The 17961-nt window shown below is 42.9% G+C and overlaps 1 protein-coding gene across 2 annotated transcripts in view; it reads right to left on the reverse strand.

The window, feature by feature from the left end:
- The window catches only part of ctnna2 (catenin (cadherin-associated protein), alpha 2), a 665994-nt gene that overhangs the window by 45102 nt on the left and 602931 nt on the right, over positions 1–17961 (reverse strand). For both annotated transcript variants that reach the window (XM_036933400.2, XM_036933401.2), the window contains 3 exons: positions 15743–15835; positions 12158–12314; positions 10357–10557 (listed from right to left, as the gene is read on the reverse strand). In XM_036933400.2, coding sequence (XP_036789295.1) covers positions 10357–10557; positions 12158–12314; positions 15743–15835 — 451 coding nt within the window. The remainder of the gene's footprint in view (positions 1–10356; positions 10558–12157; positions 12315–15742; positions 15836–17961) is intronic.

A 17961-nucleotide genomic window follows, 5' to 3' on the forward strand; every position in this document is an offset into this window, starting at 1 on the left:
CTGGCATACTGTCAATTAACTTCTGGGCCACATCCTGACTGGTGGCAGCCCATTCTTGCATAATCAATGCTTGGAGTTTGTCAGAATTTGTGGGTTTTTGTTTGTCCACCCGCCTCTTGAGGATTGACCACAAGTTCTCAATGGAATTAATGTCTGGGGAGTTTCCTGGCCATGGACCCAAAATATCACTGTTTTGTTCCCTGAGCCACTTAGTTATCACTTTTGACTTATGGCAAGGTGCTCCATCATGCTGGAAAGGGCATTGTTCGTCACCAAACTGTTCCTGGATGGTGGCGAGAATTTGCTCTCGGAGGAAGTGTTGGTACCATTCTTTATTCATGGCTGTGTTCTTAGGCAAAATTGTGAGTGAGTCCACTCCATTGGCTGAGAAGCAACCCCACACATGAACGGTCGCAGGATGCTTTACTGTTGGCATGACACAGGACTGATGGTAGCGCTCACCTTGTCTTCTCCGGACAAGCTTTTTTCCAGATGCCCCAAACAATCGGAAAGGGGATTCATCAGAGAAAATGCATTTACCCCAGTCCTCAGCGGTCCAATACCATTTGCAGAATATCAGTCTGTCCCTTTTTCCTGGAGAGAAGTGGCTTCTTTGCTGCCCTTCTTGACACCAGGCCATCCTCTAAAAGTCTTCGCCTCACTGTGCGTGCAGATGCACTCACACCTGGCTGCTGCCATTCCTGAGCAAGCTCTGTACTGGTGGTGCCCCGATCCCACAGCTGAATCAACTTTAGGAGATGGTCCTGGCGCTTGCTGGACTTTCTTGGGAGCCCTGAAGCCTTCTTCACAACAATTGAACCGCTCTCCTTGAAGTTCTTGATGATCCGATTTAGGTGTAATCTTACTGGCAGCAATATCCTTGCCTATGAAGCCCTTTTTGTGCAAAGCAATGATGATGGCAGTTAACCATGATTGACAGAGGAAGAACAATGATTCCAAGCACCACCCTCCTTTTGAAGCTTCCAGTATGTTATTCAAACTCAATCAGCATGACAGAGTGATCTCCAGCCTTGTCCTCATCAACACTCACACCTGTGTTAACGAGAGAATCACTGACATGATGTCAGCTGGTCCTTTTGTGGCAGGGCTGAAATGCAGTGGAAATGTTGTTTTGGGATTCAGTTGATTTGCATGGCAAAGAGGGACTTTGCAATTATTGCAATTCATCTGATCACTCTTCATAACTTTCTGGAGTATATGCAAATTGCCATCATACAAACTGAGGCAGCAGACTGTGAAAATGTATATTTGTGTCATTCTCAAAACTTTTGGTCACGACTGTATAAACATGTTTCACTATTTATGCAAGCTCATGAGATCCGTGTGGTAGCACTGTGCTAGTCCACCCCTAGAGATGTATCAAACCTGACCCCATTCATCCTTCCTCACCCTGGCAGCCCCATCCCTCCATCGTTCCTCTCCTCCATCTTTCTCATTACAAGTCATTCACCAGGGTGGGAAATCCATTGTTGCTCTGGTTATTTCCCCTCTGCCGGGATAATGAAAGAGACAATCAGCGTTACTCGAGTGCCCCTCGCCGCAGAGGCGATAAGTCATAAACAAGCGTTAAACAAGTCACACATGGTGCCATCAGGGCCAGCTGTGCTAGGCTAGGATCGCCCTGTTGTTTACACACACAGAACAGAGGAATCTATGGCCTGGATTCCTGGACAAATATTAAACCTAGTCCTGGAAATTGTTCTTTGGAGATTCACCATAAAAAGTGGATTTTAGTCGAGGACGAGGATTTATCTGGAATGGACTGTGTGCCCAGCCCAACTGTCTGTACTACCTACCCCAAGCAAAACATCTGACTGGGGTCATTGTTAAGGAAGAGAGGGGCCGGGGGTGAGTTACAGAGTCTGGCGTTGAGTGGTGAGCACACATTAATAGGCTTGCACGAATACGAATAAACCTGCACACACACACACACACACACACACACACACACACACACACACACACACACACACACACACACACACACACACACACACACACACACACACACACACACACACACACACACACACACACACACACACACACACACACACACACACAAAAACACACACACACACACACATAAACACACACACACGCTTGCGCATGCCTCTCTGATGGACACTCTAACTAAATGGCAGTCCTACAGTACACCCCAGAGTCCTGGCTGCAGTTTACACAGGCAATAGCAGTCCAGGACGCCACCTGTTCACACCTCCACCACTGACTCCACCCTCTGCTCTCTCTCTCTCCTCTCATCCAATTGTCATCTGTTTTGCTCCCCCCCTCCACCTCCACGTCTCACTATCTCTCCGCCAGCTTTCAGGAGGCACCAATTTAGCCTCTGACAGAGCAAAACATGCCACAGTGGCACCTAAAGGGGAGATTAGTCTGTTGCCGTGTCTGTGTGTTCCCTCCATGTTGAAGTCACACACTGCAGTGGACATGTACAGTCAGGTGGACAGGGCCTTCCAATGACAGCAGGCTTGCGTCCCAAATGGCTTTACGTCCCTATTCACTTCATAACAAACTACTTTTGTCAAAAGTAATGCACTTCATAGGAGTATGGTACTATTTGGGATGCAGTCCTGGTGTTGCAGTGGAACAGGGGAAAGGGGATACCTAGTCAGTTGCACAACTGAATGCATTCAACCGAAATATGTCTTCAGCATTTAACCCAACCCCTCTGAATCAGAGAGGTGCGGGAGGGGGGGGGGGCTGCCTTAATCAGCCTCCCAGAGAGCAGTTGTTGTTGGGGGTTAACTGCCTTGCTCAAGGGCAGAGCGGCATGTTTCTTCGCCTTGCCGGCTGGGGGATCTTGCTACTTTCGGTTAGTGGCCTGAAGCTTGACGACTCCATATGTGGCGGGTTCTATTTCCTTGTATGTTTTTAGACAGGGAGTGAGATCCTTTAAAATCAGGAAATTAACACAAATATTTTGATTCAACCATGCTAAGCCCGGATTGATTAAATCCTGACACACTGCAGAGAGGCAACTGTCCAATTAGCATGCTTTACACTTATGCACTTTTAAGGGTAGCGGGTCAACATTGATTTATTCTTAGCCTTGAAAGTAAAAAGATGAAGAAAAGGCTACAAATAAGAGTCAAAAAATAGATGTAGGCGGAAGGTATTATCTGTGGTCCAACCCTGGCCTCGTACTACCACACTGATCTTGCGAGGTTACATAAACATGTTTCACTATTTATGCAAGCTCATGAGATCCGCGTGGTAGCACAGGGCTAGTCCACCGCTAGAGATGTATCAAACCTGACCCCATTGATCCTTCCTCACCCTGGCTGCCCCATCCCTCCATCGTTCCTCTCCTCCATCTTTCTCATTACAAGTCATTCACCAGGGTGGGAAATCCATTGTTGCTCTGGTTATTTCCCCTCTGCCGGGATAATGAAAGAGACAATCAGCGTTACTCGAGTGCCCCTCGCCGCAGAGGCGATAAGTCATAAACAAGCGTTAAACAAGTCACACACGGTGCCATCAGGGCCAGCTGTGCTAGGCTAGGATCGCCCTGTTGTTTACACACACAGAACAGAGGAATCTATGGCCTGGCTTCCTGGACAAAGATTTAAGCCTAGTCCTGGAATAGAAATCATGGTCTATGGAGAGTCACGATTGAAAGTACTATTTACTCCAGGACTAGGCTTAATCTGTGTATGGGAAACCAGCCCCTTGGGTCTACTTTATGAATGTGACTATGGAACTGTTGATAGGTGGCATATTCAACAGATCAGGGTTGGCTGGTGTCAGTTCTATGTCAACTCAGTTCTACTGGAAACTGAGTTTGTGAATTAGGAGAAAACTGCCCATCATTTCCAATTAGGATTTATTCTAATAATTTCAATAAATTCTCAGTTAACTCCATGGTGTTGACTAGATTCAAATGAATCGTCCAAGTTGAATCCATTGACACTACATCACAGAACAGTACAGTACTGCACAGTACTGCACAGTAGAGCCTTGTATCAGTGTATAAGCATCACATTGCAAAAATATATGAATCATGGTTATTGATGCGTAAATCAAGACATTGCATTCAAGTAAAGTAGTACAGTACAGTAAGTAAAGTACTACAGCATAGTAAGAAAGGTAATACAGTACAGTAAGTAAAGCAGTACAGTACAGTAAGTAAAGTAGTACAGTGCAGTAAGTACAGTAAGTAAAGTAGTACAGTACACAAAGTAATGTAATGCAGTAAGTAAGTAAGTAAGTAAGTAAAGTAGTACACTGCAGTAAGTAAAGTAGTGCAGTATAGTAAGAAAGGTAATACAGTACGGTAAGTAAGTAAAGTTGTACAGTGCATTAAATAAAGTAGTGCAGTATAGTAAGAAAGGTAATACAGTACGGTAAGTAAGTAAAGTTGTACAGTGCAGTAAGTAAAGTAGTGCAGTATAGTAAGAAAGGTAATACAGTACGTTAAGTAAGTAAAGTTGTACAGTGCAGTAAGTAAAGTAGTGCAGTATAGTAAGAAAGGTAATACAGTACGGAAAGTAAGTAAAGTAGTACAGTGCAGTAAGTAAAGTAGTGCAGTATAGTAAGAAAGGTAATACAGTACGGTAAGTAAGTAAAGTTGTACAGTATAGTAAGTAAGTAAGTAAAGTAGTACAGTATAGTAAGAAAGGTAGTACAGTATGGTAGGTAAGTAAAGTTGTACAGTGCAGTAAGTAATGTAATACAGTAAGTAAGTAAGTAAGTAAAGTAGTACAGTGTAGTAAGTAATGTAATACAGTAAGTAAGTAAGTAAAGTAGTACAGTGCAGTAAGTAAAGTAGTACAGTATAGTAAGAAAAGTAATACAGTACGGTAAGTAAGTAAAGTTGTACAGTGCAGTAAGTAAAGTAGTGCAGTATAGTAAGAAAGGTAATACAGTACGGTAAGTAAGTAAAGTAGTACAGTGCAGTAAGTAAAGTAGTACAGTATAGTAAGTAAGTAAGTAAGTAAAGTCGTACAGTGCAGTAAGTAAAGTAGTGCAGTATAGTAAGAAAGGTAATACAGTACGGTAAGTAAGCAAAGTAGTACAGTGCAGTAAGTAAAGTAGTACAGTATAGTAAGAAAGGTAATACAGTACGGTAAGTAAGTAAAGTTGTACAGTGCAGTAAGTAAAGTAGTGCAGTATAGTAAGAAAGGTAATACAGTACGGTAAGAAAGTAAAGTAGTACAGTACAGTGCAGTAAGTAAAGTAGTGCAGTATAGTAAGAAAGGTAATACAGTACGGTAAGTAAGTAAAGTTGTACAGTGCAGTAAGTAAAGCAGTACAGTATAGTAAAAAGTAAGGTAATACAGTAAGTAAAAAGTACAGTACAGTAAGTAAAGTAGTACAGCGCAGTAAGTACAGTAGTACAGAAAGTAAAGTAGTACAGTACACTAGGTAATGTAATACAGTAAGTAAATAAGTAAAGTAGTACAATACAGTAAGTAAGTAAAGTAGTACAATACAGTAAGTAAAGTAGTGCAGCACAGTAAGTATAGTACAGTACAGTAAGTAAAATAGTACAGTACAGTAAGTAAAGTAGTGCAGCACAGTAAGTATAGTACAGTACAGTAAGTTAAGTAGTACAATACAGTAAGTAAAGTAGTACAGTACAGTAAGTTAAGTAGTACAGTACAGTAAGTAAAGCAGTACAGTATAGTAAGTAAGGTAATACAGTACAGTAAGTAAAGTAGTACAGCGCAGTAAGTACAGTAGTACAGTAAGTAAAGTAGCACAGTACACTAAGTAATGTAATACAGTTAGTAAGTAAGTAAAGTAGTACAATACAGTAAGTAAAGTAGTACAGTACAGTATGTAAAGTAGTGCAGCACAGTAAGTAAAGTAGTACAGTACAGTACAGTAAGTAAAGTAGTACAGTACAGTAAGTAAAGTAGTACAGTACAGTACAGTAAGTAAAGTAGTACAGTACAGTAAGTAAAGTAGTACAGTACAGTAAGTAAAGTAGTACAGTACAGTAAGCATAGTACAGTACAGTAAGTTAAGTAGTACAGTACAGTAAGTAAAGTAGTACAGTACAGTAAGTAAAGTAGTACAGTACAGTAAGTAAAGTAGTACAGTACAGTAAGTAACGTAGTACATTACAGTAAGTTAAGTGGTACAGTACAGTAAGTTAAGTGGTACAGTACAGTAAGTTAAGTAGTACAGTGAAGTTCAGTACAGTGAAGAGCACATGGTCACATCTCCGGGGATTCGTACCTGTCTGGGAGATACTATACTGTACCACCATGCCCCACAAAGTCACTTTGGGGGCTGCCTAAAAAAAGACAGTGGATGAATAATGATATGAATTCATAAGGATGTGTTCTCCCCTTATCAGAGGTTATTAAAGGCTAATGAGAGTCAAACCACACTCGTGTCGGAGCCACTCTTTCCCTGTCCCCCTCCTGCCCTCAGTGAAATGAATATAAACTGCCTGCCTCGCTCCTTTTTTTAAGGAAGAGAAAAAAAAGAGCAAGGAGAAAAAAACATGGTAATGTCGAGTTTTGAACTGTTCAAACCCGTTAGCTAGCTAACGCCCGCTCAGTCAAAGGAGGAGACGTGTCGCACATTAACCTTCATGGGGTTTGGTTGCGGTTGCATGCTCGATTGATGCTGCTAATTGAAATGTAGAAGGCGAGGGGGGGTTGGGACCGAATCTGACCGGGTTCTTATTCGTCTTAACTATATTTCTCTTTGATGGAGAGCTGTTTTGTTGCTTGTTCCTCCCCTCCTTGTGTTTTAGTGGCGGTGGTGTTTGTTAAAAGCCTCCATGCACATCTGATCTGCACCATAAAACACCTCTATTGATCCCTGGTGAACTGTATCTATCCCCCTCTCTCTATCCATCTCTCCATCCTCCTCTCCGCTCTCTTCATCGTCCTCTCCCCATTCTCTTCTCTCCCGCCTCTCCCTCTCCCCATCCACCCCTCCCCTCTCTTCATCCTCCTCTCCCTTCTCTCCATCCTCTCCCTTTCTCCTACGCTTCCTCCCCTCCCTACATTTCAGCAGAACGGACAGTACCAGTCAAACGTTTGGACACACCTACTCATTGAAGGGTTTTTCTTTATTTTTACTATTTTCTACATTGTAGAATAATAGTGACGACATCAAATCTATGAAATTTCACATTTGGAATCATGTACTGTAGTAACCAAAAAAAGTGTTAAACAAATCAAAATATGTTTATATTGAAGATTCTTCAAAGTAGCCAACTCTGCCTTGATGACAGCTTTGTACAGAGAAGAATGTATATATGAGGGAAAATACATAAAGAAAAGAGAATATAGGATATATACTGTATGTTCACATTTTTTACACGGCATCAAATCCAATCAACTAGACAAAACACATCTATAGCTTTGAGTGTGGGCCAGTATCAGTCCTGCTGTGTATGAAAAACTGTATTAAACAGTTTGATTGGCTGGCTTAGTCATATCCCAGGATTCCATGGTATCTACTAGTACCTTTTTCATTCCTCTTCAAAAGGGCTGACCCCATTTAGTCGACTGGACGATTGTTTGGTCGATAGGCTGTTGGTCGACTGAGATTTAGTTAGTTATATATTTTTTGTTATATTTTAAAACATTTAGGCCACATGCAACGCCTGTCTGATTCACGCCTGTCTCAGTGGACTAATCCATTGCGGAGGTCGCGGGGATGGCACACCAGTATCACCAGTAGTACATTTACCGTTAATTACCATCATTTCTAATGTTTTTTTCAGATCATTTCTGTTAATACATTTAATCTATCATTATTACACTCTTACCCTTGTCATTGTAGGAGTGGACACGTTGTTTGCAGAGCGCACAACCTGGCCTATACAAGTTTTGATTTATTTCATTGCATTTTGTTTGTCGCACTCCTGTCAATCTTGAGTAAGGACACACACGTGATTACGCATAGAAGTAGGCTTAGGCTACCTGGCCTGCACGTAAATGTAGGCTTATAAATGCGCCCATTTGGGGATCTGATACTATTTCCAATTGTCTAAACTCACCACCACTGTGGAGCTTCTCAAAGTCATTTTCTCTTTGCCTCAAACAACAAGTACACAAAGTCTATTTTTACATCCAACGAGAATGACAATATTTCCTCAACGTAGCCGATTTGAAAAATATTCCCAGCTCTCTCCCTTTCGATAACAACTCAGCATCAAAGGGGGGAAGAAATTTCACACTCTGATCCGGTGGAAACGTCATAAAAAAAGGCCTACCTGATTACTTACGCAAATAGCCCACAGCTGTGTCTGTCTCTCCAGAGCTCACTGGTGCTGGAAACTCTGAGGGCCCAGAATATTTTATAGAATGTTGCAAGTTTGCTAGCATCCAGCTTTGGCCCATACTGAGTTAATAGTTGATACAATGTTTCAAGTTCCTTGCAGACAGGCCATGCATAGCCAATGTGACTGAAAAGATATCTATGTTGCTCAGGATATTTTCTACCTGCAGGCTGCAATGTTTTCATTTGTTGGCTTCATGTAGGCTATTTTTACATATTGGCAATGACAATAGATGTTACTTCTAGATTTGTTTAATTTTCATTTAGATAAATGGCATTCGTAAATGGCATTCAGATCAGTAGAAATGGAACGATAACTGTATTTTTCCATATATAGACACACCGTATGTTTGAATAAAATCCACTACAGGTAGGCAGACCGTTGGTGTAGCCTATAACCGCTTAAATCCAGAATCTGCAAAGACCATCAGCATCGGGCAGCAGGAGGAGGATGGTCGGGAAACATTTATTTTTCTTCTGGTTAGGCTATATTGATCTCTGGCTCCCTCTTCAGTCATTTGTGTCTTCATTTTTTTTTGCAGCGCTTAAAGCATCAGACAAGCTCAGTAGCCTACCTATAGTTGAGTTTATTCAAACATAGGGTGTGTCTATATATGGAGAAATACACTTAAAAAATGTCGACCAATCGATTGGTTCGAGAGAGAGCAGACGACTCTCCGTTGACCAAGATATTTTTTTAGTCGGGGACAGCCCTACTCTTCTTTTTTTTCATGAGCATGGCGTTATTTCAATTTCAGTATGTTGGATGACTGTCATTCATATTCCATTCACCCAGTTCAATCTAAAATTAGGTTTAGGCAACTACACATGGACAGACACGTTCAATACTGCCTTGCACACACTTGCCGGCATCTAGCTTATTTAGGGTGTAATAATTAGTCCAACAATTGCAAACGAGAGTTTCTATTGGACTAATTCTGGTATTCTTATCCCCATTTTGTTTGCTTCCATTTAAGAAAAGGTTTTCAACAGAATTGGCAGAATGAATACACCCCTGATCACGCATAAACACAGTTCACTTTCATAACAGCCATGTTGTATTCCTTCTCACCTCTATGCAGACTCCTCCTCTCACCTTTTCCCTTCGTTTGTGGACTTCAATGAACAACACATAAGCTGTATGTGACCAGGCGAAAAAAAACTTTCCAAGCCAAACTGCAACACACAGCCTACATAATTGTCCCCATATTAGCTAAAGTAACGTCTTAGTCAACATAGCTAATATAACTAATGTGTTAGTAAACCTGCTACAATCATGCAGTAATGTTACAGTGTACAATCAGTAAACAATTATACCTGGCGGGCGGGCCCCAGTGGCAATAAATTCATAAAACCAAAAGCTTACCTAGACTTGGAAGAGTTCCAGTGCTGTGTTGGATAGTCATAGCCAGCTAGCTAACATAGCATCCCTCTGTTTGAGTCGGGTATTGAGTGACTAAACTAGCTAGCTGCATTTGCTAGCTAAGTAAGTGAAACTGAAAGTGAAAAAAAAAATGACGAAATCTCACTCTCTCTCTCTCTGTTTCTCTCTCTCTTCTCCTACATTTTTGAAGAAATTAATTTGTTGAAAACTGTTCAACTATTGTCTTTCTCTCTCTTTGAGTCAACTACTCAACACATTTTATACACTGCAGTGCTAGCTACGTATCTGTAGCTTATGCTTTCTGTACTAGACAACATGTCAGTTCATGCCGCAAGAGTTCTGATAGGTTGGAGGACATCATAATTACTGTGGAAGTCTATGGAAGGGATTGAGAACCAAGAGCTTACTAGGTTTTGAATTGAAGTCACTGTACCAAGAAGAGGATGGAAGCTACTGTAGCTGTCCTCCGGAGTGCTGTTGAGGTTACTTTAGACCTTCATTGTGAAACAGTGTGTTTTAATAAATTATTTGGGGATGTGAATATATTTACTACAGTTCTATCTAAAAATGATAACTTTTTCAATGAGGAGGATGGTCCTCCCCTGAGGAGCCACCACTGACTGGTTGGTTTTGTGTGTGTGTGTGTGTGTGTGTGTGTGTGTGTACATTTACGACCAACTCACCGGTCTCAGACAGCAGCTTGATAGACTCCAGAACGCGCTCGGTGTAAACGCCTGGCTCGTAGTTCTCCATCTCCGCGTTGATGATGTGAACGACGCGGGCCGCCCGGCCCCTGATGGCGCCCGCCGTGCGGTCCAGGGTGTCCACGTCACCCTCCTGCAGGGCGATCACGCACTTGTTCACGTCCTCCAGAATGTGGTTTTCTGTGGGGTAGAGATAAAGGGAGGCATGGTGTTCGTTAGGCACAGACATGTGTCAAGGCATAGCTTAGTAACTTGAGGGACAACTGCTGTTTGATAAAAAAAGAGAAAGCCCAGATATCCCGAAAGCGCATTGCACAATCATTCTAACCCTTTCATTGACAAGAGTCCTTGTGGACTACATTATAGAGGGTTGCAGAATGAGGTGGTAGTCTTTCAAAAGATTCTACCACAGAGTTTCCCAAACTCGTTCCTCGGAACCCCAAGTGGTGCACGTTACACAGTTGATTCAAATAATCAAAGCTTGATTATTAGTTGAACCCCTTGGGGTTCCGTGGACCGAGTTTTGGAAACAACGCTCCCATAACGGTGACCTGTACTGTGTGTGAACGTGTATGCCCATGTGTGTATGTGCTTACACGTGTGTGTGCATGCTCGCATGTGTGTGTGTATATGTGTTCTCCTCTTTTGAAGGCAAATCTTTTTGAACCAACCTATCTTTGTCGCCTCTGTTACCCAGACTACTGTAGCATTATTAACAAGCTCCATCAGAGTAACACAGCGAGTGGGTGACCCCACCGCCACAAGGGTTTTGTTCAGATGAAAGGACTAAGCATGCATCCCAAATGGAACTCACTCATTCCCTCACTCACTCCCTCACTCCCTCACTCACTCACTCACTCACTCACTCACTCACTCACTCACTCACTCACTCACTCACTCACTCCCTCCCTCCCTCCCTCACTCACTCACTCACTCACTCACTCACTCACTCACTCACTCTCGAGAAAGCATGTTTTTGTCCTGGAACTTCGTCAATAGCCACGTACCCATTATGGCCTACAAAGCTTTTAAATCCCGTAAAAGGAGAGAATATTCTGTTCAACTGTTGTACTTCCTAATGACTAAATCACTTAATTATCATGGTCATCTGTATTAAATAGATCACAGTCATCATCATTAGAAGCCATATAGGTATCTACAAGAAAGCTTTCTCCTTTCTCTAAATGGAAGCAGAAACAATGTCGGATAAATGCGTCTTTCTGTGGAAAAACACCTTACTTACCTATACACTGTACAAACACACCTAGTCTACTTTATCTCGGGCTGTATGTGTCAAGCATCTCAGAGGAGCAGTGCTGACCCAGGATCAGCCCCCCCCCCCCCCCCCCCCTGTCCATGCAATCTTTTTCTTTTTAAACGAAAAAGGTCAAACTGATTCTTAATCAGCACTCCTACTCTGAGACATTTGATACATATGTCCCCAGGTGTCAAGAACTGTTATACAATAAACTGTTAGAATCCGAGAGAGACGATATGTTGGTGGCGGTGGAGGCTGGTGGGAGGAGCTATAGGAGGACGGCTAATTGTTTTGGCTGGACTGGAATTATTGGAACAGTCAAACATGTGGTTTCCATATGTTTGATACCATTCCATTTATTCCATTCCAGCCATTACAATCTGCCCGTCTTCCTATAGCTCCTCCCACCAGCCTCCTCCTGTTGGTGGGAGCTCAGTTGCAACTGGTATTAGTGTTAAAAAGCACTTCATTTTAACAGTGTACAACATTGTCAATATTTTCTAATCTTTCCCGATTCCATACCTGACACGGACAGGAAGTCATCCACAGAAGTGATATCATCGACGGCCTCAGTGAGGATGCGCACCTGCTTCTCCCATTGGTCCTTAAACACATCCATGTTGTCCTGGGCAACCTTGCTCTGGGGCCGAGCAGCCAGGGTGAGGGCCGCGTTGATCACCTGGGGGTTAGAGAGTGAAGGTTGAGAGAAAAGGTGTAGGACCACCTAAGTCAAGGGGATCTCCAAATCCAGTCCTGGAGTGCTTACAATACAGGCCGTGCAGGGTTTTATTCTAGCCCAGCACTAACACATCTAATGAAGATCATCATATAACCGTTCTCCTTTCCAGACCAAAGACCATGTTAAGTGGAATCATGTGTTGTTGCTGGGGCTGGAATATAACCGGGTGGCTTTCCAAGACTTCTGACTTCAAACCCCTGACCTAGACAAAAAGACTGAAGTGGCTTCTAAGGAAACTCTGCATGACAAGCCATGACCACGGCTGTACTTCAATGATGAACTTCCTTGCTATACACATTAGACTAATTAAAGAAGTACAAAGCCTTGCATGAGCATTGGTACACCCGCTAGATAGAGTAGAGGGTGTGAAATGGACCGCACCGGCGGTACAGTAGGCTATAGCAGTAGGCTATAGCAGTAGGCTATAGCACAGTCTAGATCCCTTTCTGCAGTCAGTTTCCTTAAGAACATTAAAGGGATAGTTCACCCAAATTGTCATGGCAAGGTAAGACTTTGGTAAGACTTTGGTTTGGGGTATGTCATTTTGTGTTGGGTGAACTATCCCTTTGAGGGAGAGGGTTCTCTGGGTACATTTCCAGCGGATTGAACAGCAGGATCGTTTGGAAAACTGGATGTCTTCATAGGAGAAGAAACATTGTTATTCCCAGGAATGAGAACTAATGATCTAACAGATCTAACAGATGGATAATGTACAGTTAATATATTCATATTTATTCAACAACGAATGGTAAAGCAATAGGCAGGGTGCCATTACTACTGTAGGCCTGTATGACTTAACCAATCAAGATAATATCTTTTTATTTTGTACATTTCAGTAATTTAGCAGATGCCCTTATCAACTCACAGTGCAATCATCTTAAGGTGAGACAACCACAATTTCCCCCACACAACCACCATTTTACCCCCCTTTTCTCCCCGAGAAAAGGGGGGTAAATCTTGAATCTTGAAACAAAATAATGCAAACCATCTCTGGAGGATATTAGTTGCAAATTTACCCGATGGAATCCAACTGAAGTAAATCTTGAACCACAATTTCCCCCACACAACCACCATTTTACCCCCCTTTTCTCCCCGAGAAAAGGGGGGTAAATCTTCAATCTTGTCTCATGGCTGCAACTCAACCAAAGGGCCGGGGAGAGGCGAAGGGGGTGTCATGCATCCTCCGAAACATGACCCGCCTAACCGCGCTCCTTATTATCCGCCCGCTTAACCTGGAAGCCAGCCGCACCAATGTGTCGGAGGAAACACCGTTCAACTGGCGACCGGAGTCAGCCTGCAGGCACCTGGCCCAACACAAGGAGTAGCTGTGGCGCGATGAGCTGTCCTCTGAGTGCTGCACCACTCAGGGGGCCCTGATAGTTTTCCCTTATTTTCTACTTACACATGGGGCTGGGGATTCATCCAGAACGTTATTTTTTTTTAAAGTCCTTGTTAAGCTTGTTAAAGCTTGGAAAATAAGGTTAAAAAAAATATATACTATATTTTAAGTCTTTGCTGAGGTACGTTGAGCACATATGCAATCCCTGCCTGTGTGGGATTGAATCCTGAACCCACCGGCCTTCTCACTATGTTCCATGCATCTTTCTACCATTTAATTTCTGTTTATATCAGAAAAAAAACAAAAAATGTCTGTTACACCTGTTTAAAATCAGGAATAAACAGACATATTTTTTTTATTTTGATCAAAAAGTTAATAAACAGTTACTCTTTGCATTTACAGTTTCTACTTTTAGCTCCGTTAAGCCTAAAAGAGACTCTGCTAAAGAGTCTGATCAGGGTTCAGGGTTTGACAGCCACTAATGATGCCTGAAATCAAGTAAAGACAGTCAGGTAATACACCGGGGTCGCTCACACTCATCTTACATAACATGTTGTTCTGTTCCCCGTTTTCTTCTGTATTTAACCCCCCCCCCCCCCCCCCCCCCCCCTGTCAAACCGACTTCCTGTCAAAACACACCATTCCAAAAAGCACACACACATCTGAGTCATCTTATTGTAATGCACGTGGGAATAGTGTGATTACTTAAAAGAAAAGACAAACTCACACACTAGTCTTGCTAGTATCACTATTTTTTATTCAAGCTCACGTGTCGGCCTCTTTGGCCTTCGACAGGGCTTTTTCAAAATGTAAAAAAAAACAGCCATCTATTTTGCCCCTACCTTTCTTTTTTCTTTCTTTGTGTCACTTATCCCTCTTCCCTCTATTGCTTAGCGCTTTTTCTATGTTGAGGTCGTTGCCAAGCAAAAGCGACAGCTGGGAACTTAAAACTTGCAATCCCCTTCCAAAGTTTTCTAATACTAGCCTTGACTCAGTGGAGGTCAGATTATTAAAAAGTGGGTCTCGGTCGGTGTACTGTGGGCCCAGTGTGAGTCTTCGAGAGTCTTGCACCTTTCTTCACTTCCGTTAGTGAGCACAGGGTCCCCTGTGAAAATGCCCCAACCCTTGGAAACAACCTATCGATTCCCACCTTTTCCTCTGTCAGACATTCAGAGGAAGACTGCTCCGGGAGGCTAGAGCTCCCATCTGTGTCTTTCTCCTACAACCTTCTCTTTCTCTCTGCCCCTCTCTCTCTCTCTCTGCCCCCCCTCTCTCTCGCTCTCTGCCCTCTCTCTCTCTCTCTCTCTCTCTCGCTCTCTGCCCTCTCTCTCTCTCTCTGCCCCCCTGTCTCTCGCTCTCTGCCTCTCTCTCTCTGCCCCCCCCTCTCTCTCGCTCTCTGCCCTCTCTCTCTCTCGCTCTCTCTCTCTCTGTGTGTTCCCTTTCTCTTTCTTGTTACCCACACAGACACACACAGTACTAAGATGAAGAACGCTGCCTGTGCCCATACAAAGTTGCCCTCCGGCAAAGTTTATACATTCCACTGATTCACATTCGTACTGAAGATTTACTACTCCGTCCTCCTCACCATGTACCAGCACTGTGTGGGTTTTCTTTTATCATTGTTAAAAAGTTGGTTTTAGAGTGTAGTTATTCGGAGAGATATTTAATAATATATACTTATTCTCAATTCAATGGCACTTCCCAATGCACTCTCTTTCCAATGGAATGGCAACCAAATAACACAGTGTGTTTCGTTTTTTTTTTACTCTAAAATGAATGTAAAACAGCTCAACCGGGTACCTCCGATGGCTGGTGTTATTACCAGGGTCATGTTCAGTAGGGCGTAGTATCACAATCACATTTTGCAACGGAAAACAACAATTGGTTCAGGGGGGGGAAAAAGTTCAGGTAGTTACCCTCCCCTGGTTCACTATGTTTCAAAATGTTTTTATTTTTTTCTTTCTCTCTCTCTCTCTCTCTCTCTACTGAACAGGATCCACGACACACAGCACAGTGAGGTGCTGCTTACCTGTGGGCAGAGGCTGTCGATCTGGGTGGCGGCCATGCGAACCAGCTTCACACCCTCCTCGTTGTTAGAGATGGAGCAGGCCAGGTTAGCCACCTGTAACAAGAGACAAGGACACACAGGCTTAGCTACTTTTGAACAACTTTGTGTCTAATAACTGCATCTACACCATTTGGGTCATTTTAATCAATAATAGCAAATGAATGGCAGACAAAATATCAGAACTTCATTAGGGTTGGCTAGTCTGTGTTTTTGGTACCTGAGTGACAGAATACACCGTTTCTGTCCTTTTTCGTGTTCATTAGATGGAAACAAACGTCAGACAAAGCTCAATTTGTCTGACGTTTGTTGCTCAACCTCTGCCCACTACAAGCTTTTAATCATATTCTTTCTCTCACGATGCAAGTACCCTTGTTATTACTATTAGCGACGGTCTGTTAGCTTTCACCTGAAACCCAACACAATTTCCCCACTAACACTCACACTGGTTAGCCTCTTATAATGTGTGCAGATAGTGATTCCTGAAGGAGGCAGTCTCCGCCACAGCCTTAACTCATGTCTGTAGCTATCTGTACCGGCGGCAGGGGATTTAATGCTTGGCTAGGTAAGGCAATGTCGGGGCAAAATATGTACCGGGGTTTGGGCTTGCTCATCTGTTAGATTGGTATTTGTTATTCCCCTGCGTTGAGACCTGGTGAGTGTCCCACCCCCTCCATCCATCTCTTTCTCTCTCTTCGTTGCTCTATCAATATCCTAAAAATATTAAAATGATTCAGATCACAGAAGGACTATAATGTGAGTTTTCCACTGGACTATCTCAAGGGCATAATTTTCTGAGAAAGAGGGAGAAATAAAGAAACTGAGAAAAAGAAAGAGGGAGAGAGAGAGAGAGAGAGAGAGAGAGAGAGACAGAGAGAGAGAGAGACACAGAGAGAGAGACAGAGAGAGAGAGAGACAGAGAGAGAGAGAGAGGGAGAGAGCGAGAGAGACAGAGACAGAGAGAGAGAGACAGAGAGAGAGAGAGAGAGAGAGAGGGAGAGAGAGAGACAGAGAGAGAGAGAGAGATTGGGGAATGGAAAGAACAGGTTGACCAGCTTTCTTCTGTTCTACTGTGCTGACAGCACTACTGTTAAGATGGTGGCAGGGTGAGAGAATGCACTAAATTCATCCTTGTGGATGCCCAAAAAGGGTTCCGCTATAGGGACAGCTGAAGAAGCCTTTTGGTACCCTTTTTCTAAGAGTGTAAGGACTACAATGTGAGTTTTACACTGGACCATCTCAAGGTCTTATTTTTCTAAGAGTGTAAGGACTACAATGTGAGTTTTACACTGGACCATCTCAAGGTCTTATTTTTCTAAGAGTGTAAGGACTACAATGTGAGTTTTACACTGGACCATCTCAAGGGCTTATTTTTCTAGGAGTGTAAGGACTACAATGTGAGTTTTACACTGGACCATCTCAAGGGCTTATTTTTCTGAGAAGAAGTGAGAAAGAAAAAACTGAGAAAAGAGAGAGAGAGAGATTGGGGAATGGAAAGAACAAGTCGACCAGCTTTATTCTGTTCAACTGTGCTGACAGCACTACTGTTAAGATGGTGGCAGGGTGAGATACTGTACTAAATTCATCCAAATGCTGTATTACAAAACATAATTTCTCGGAAATGTCAGAAAGGTACATGGGGAACTCGACGATAATTGGCAAAAGAGTGGAGGCCATACTGCATAGGCCTTATACAATGGACTCCTTCCTCCCATCAGAACCAAATGGATCAGCCTAAATGGGCACCTGTAAGGTGGCACAGTCGTGTATATAAATAGTCTCAGTCATTAGTGGTGAAATACTGCCTTGAGGTTCATTACCAGAGATCCTGAGTGCGCCTAAATTATTAGCCCGTCTTATTGGTGCAAAAAGGCGTTTCATTGTACAATTAGGACGCCAGGTGGCCTTTCTGACAGAACACCTCTCCGGGTTTCATTTACACCGGCCTATGTACAGAGGTATGCTCTCTTGCTCCTTCTCTCCTAAAACTAAAGGTAGTCTCTCTCTTCTACCTTCACCTCCCAACACGTCTTAGCGGTAATATCTCTTTCTCTCCTACAGCAAAAGGTACTCTCTCTCGTGCCTACTTTCAGAAGTACCTTCTTCGTCTCTCAATCATGAATACAACCAGACATAAATGCATTAACTATCTCTGTCTCTCTCTCTCTCTCTCTCTCTCTCTA

The sequence above is a fragment of the Oncorhynchus mykiss genome, chromosome 10, assembly GCF_057628025.1.
Source record: "Oncorhynchus mykiss isolate SJ-2025 chromosome 10, ASM5762802v1, whole genome shotgun sequence".
NCBI classification, from domain to species: Eukaryota; Metazoa; Chordata; class Actinopteri; order Salmoniformes; family Salmonidae; genus Oncorhynchus; species Oncorhynchus mykiss.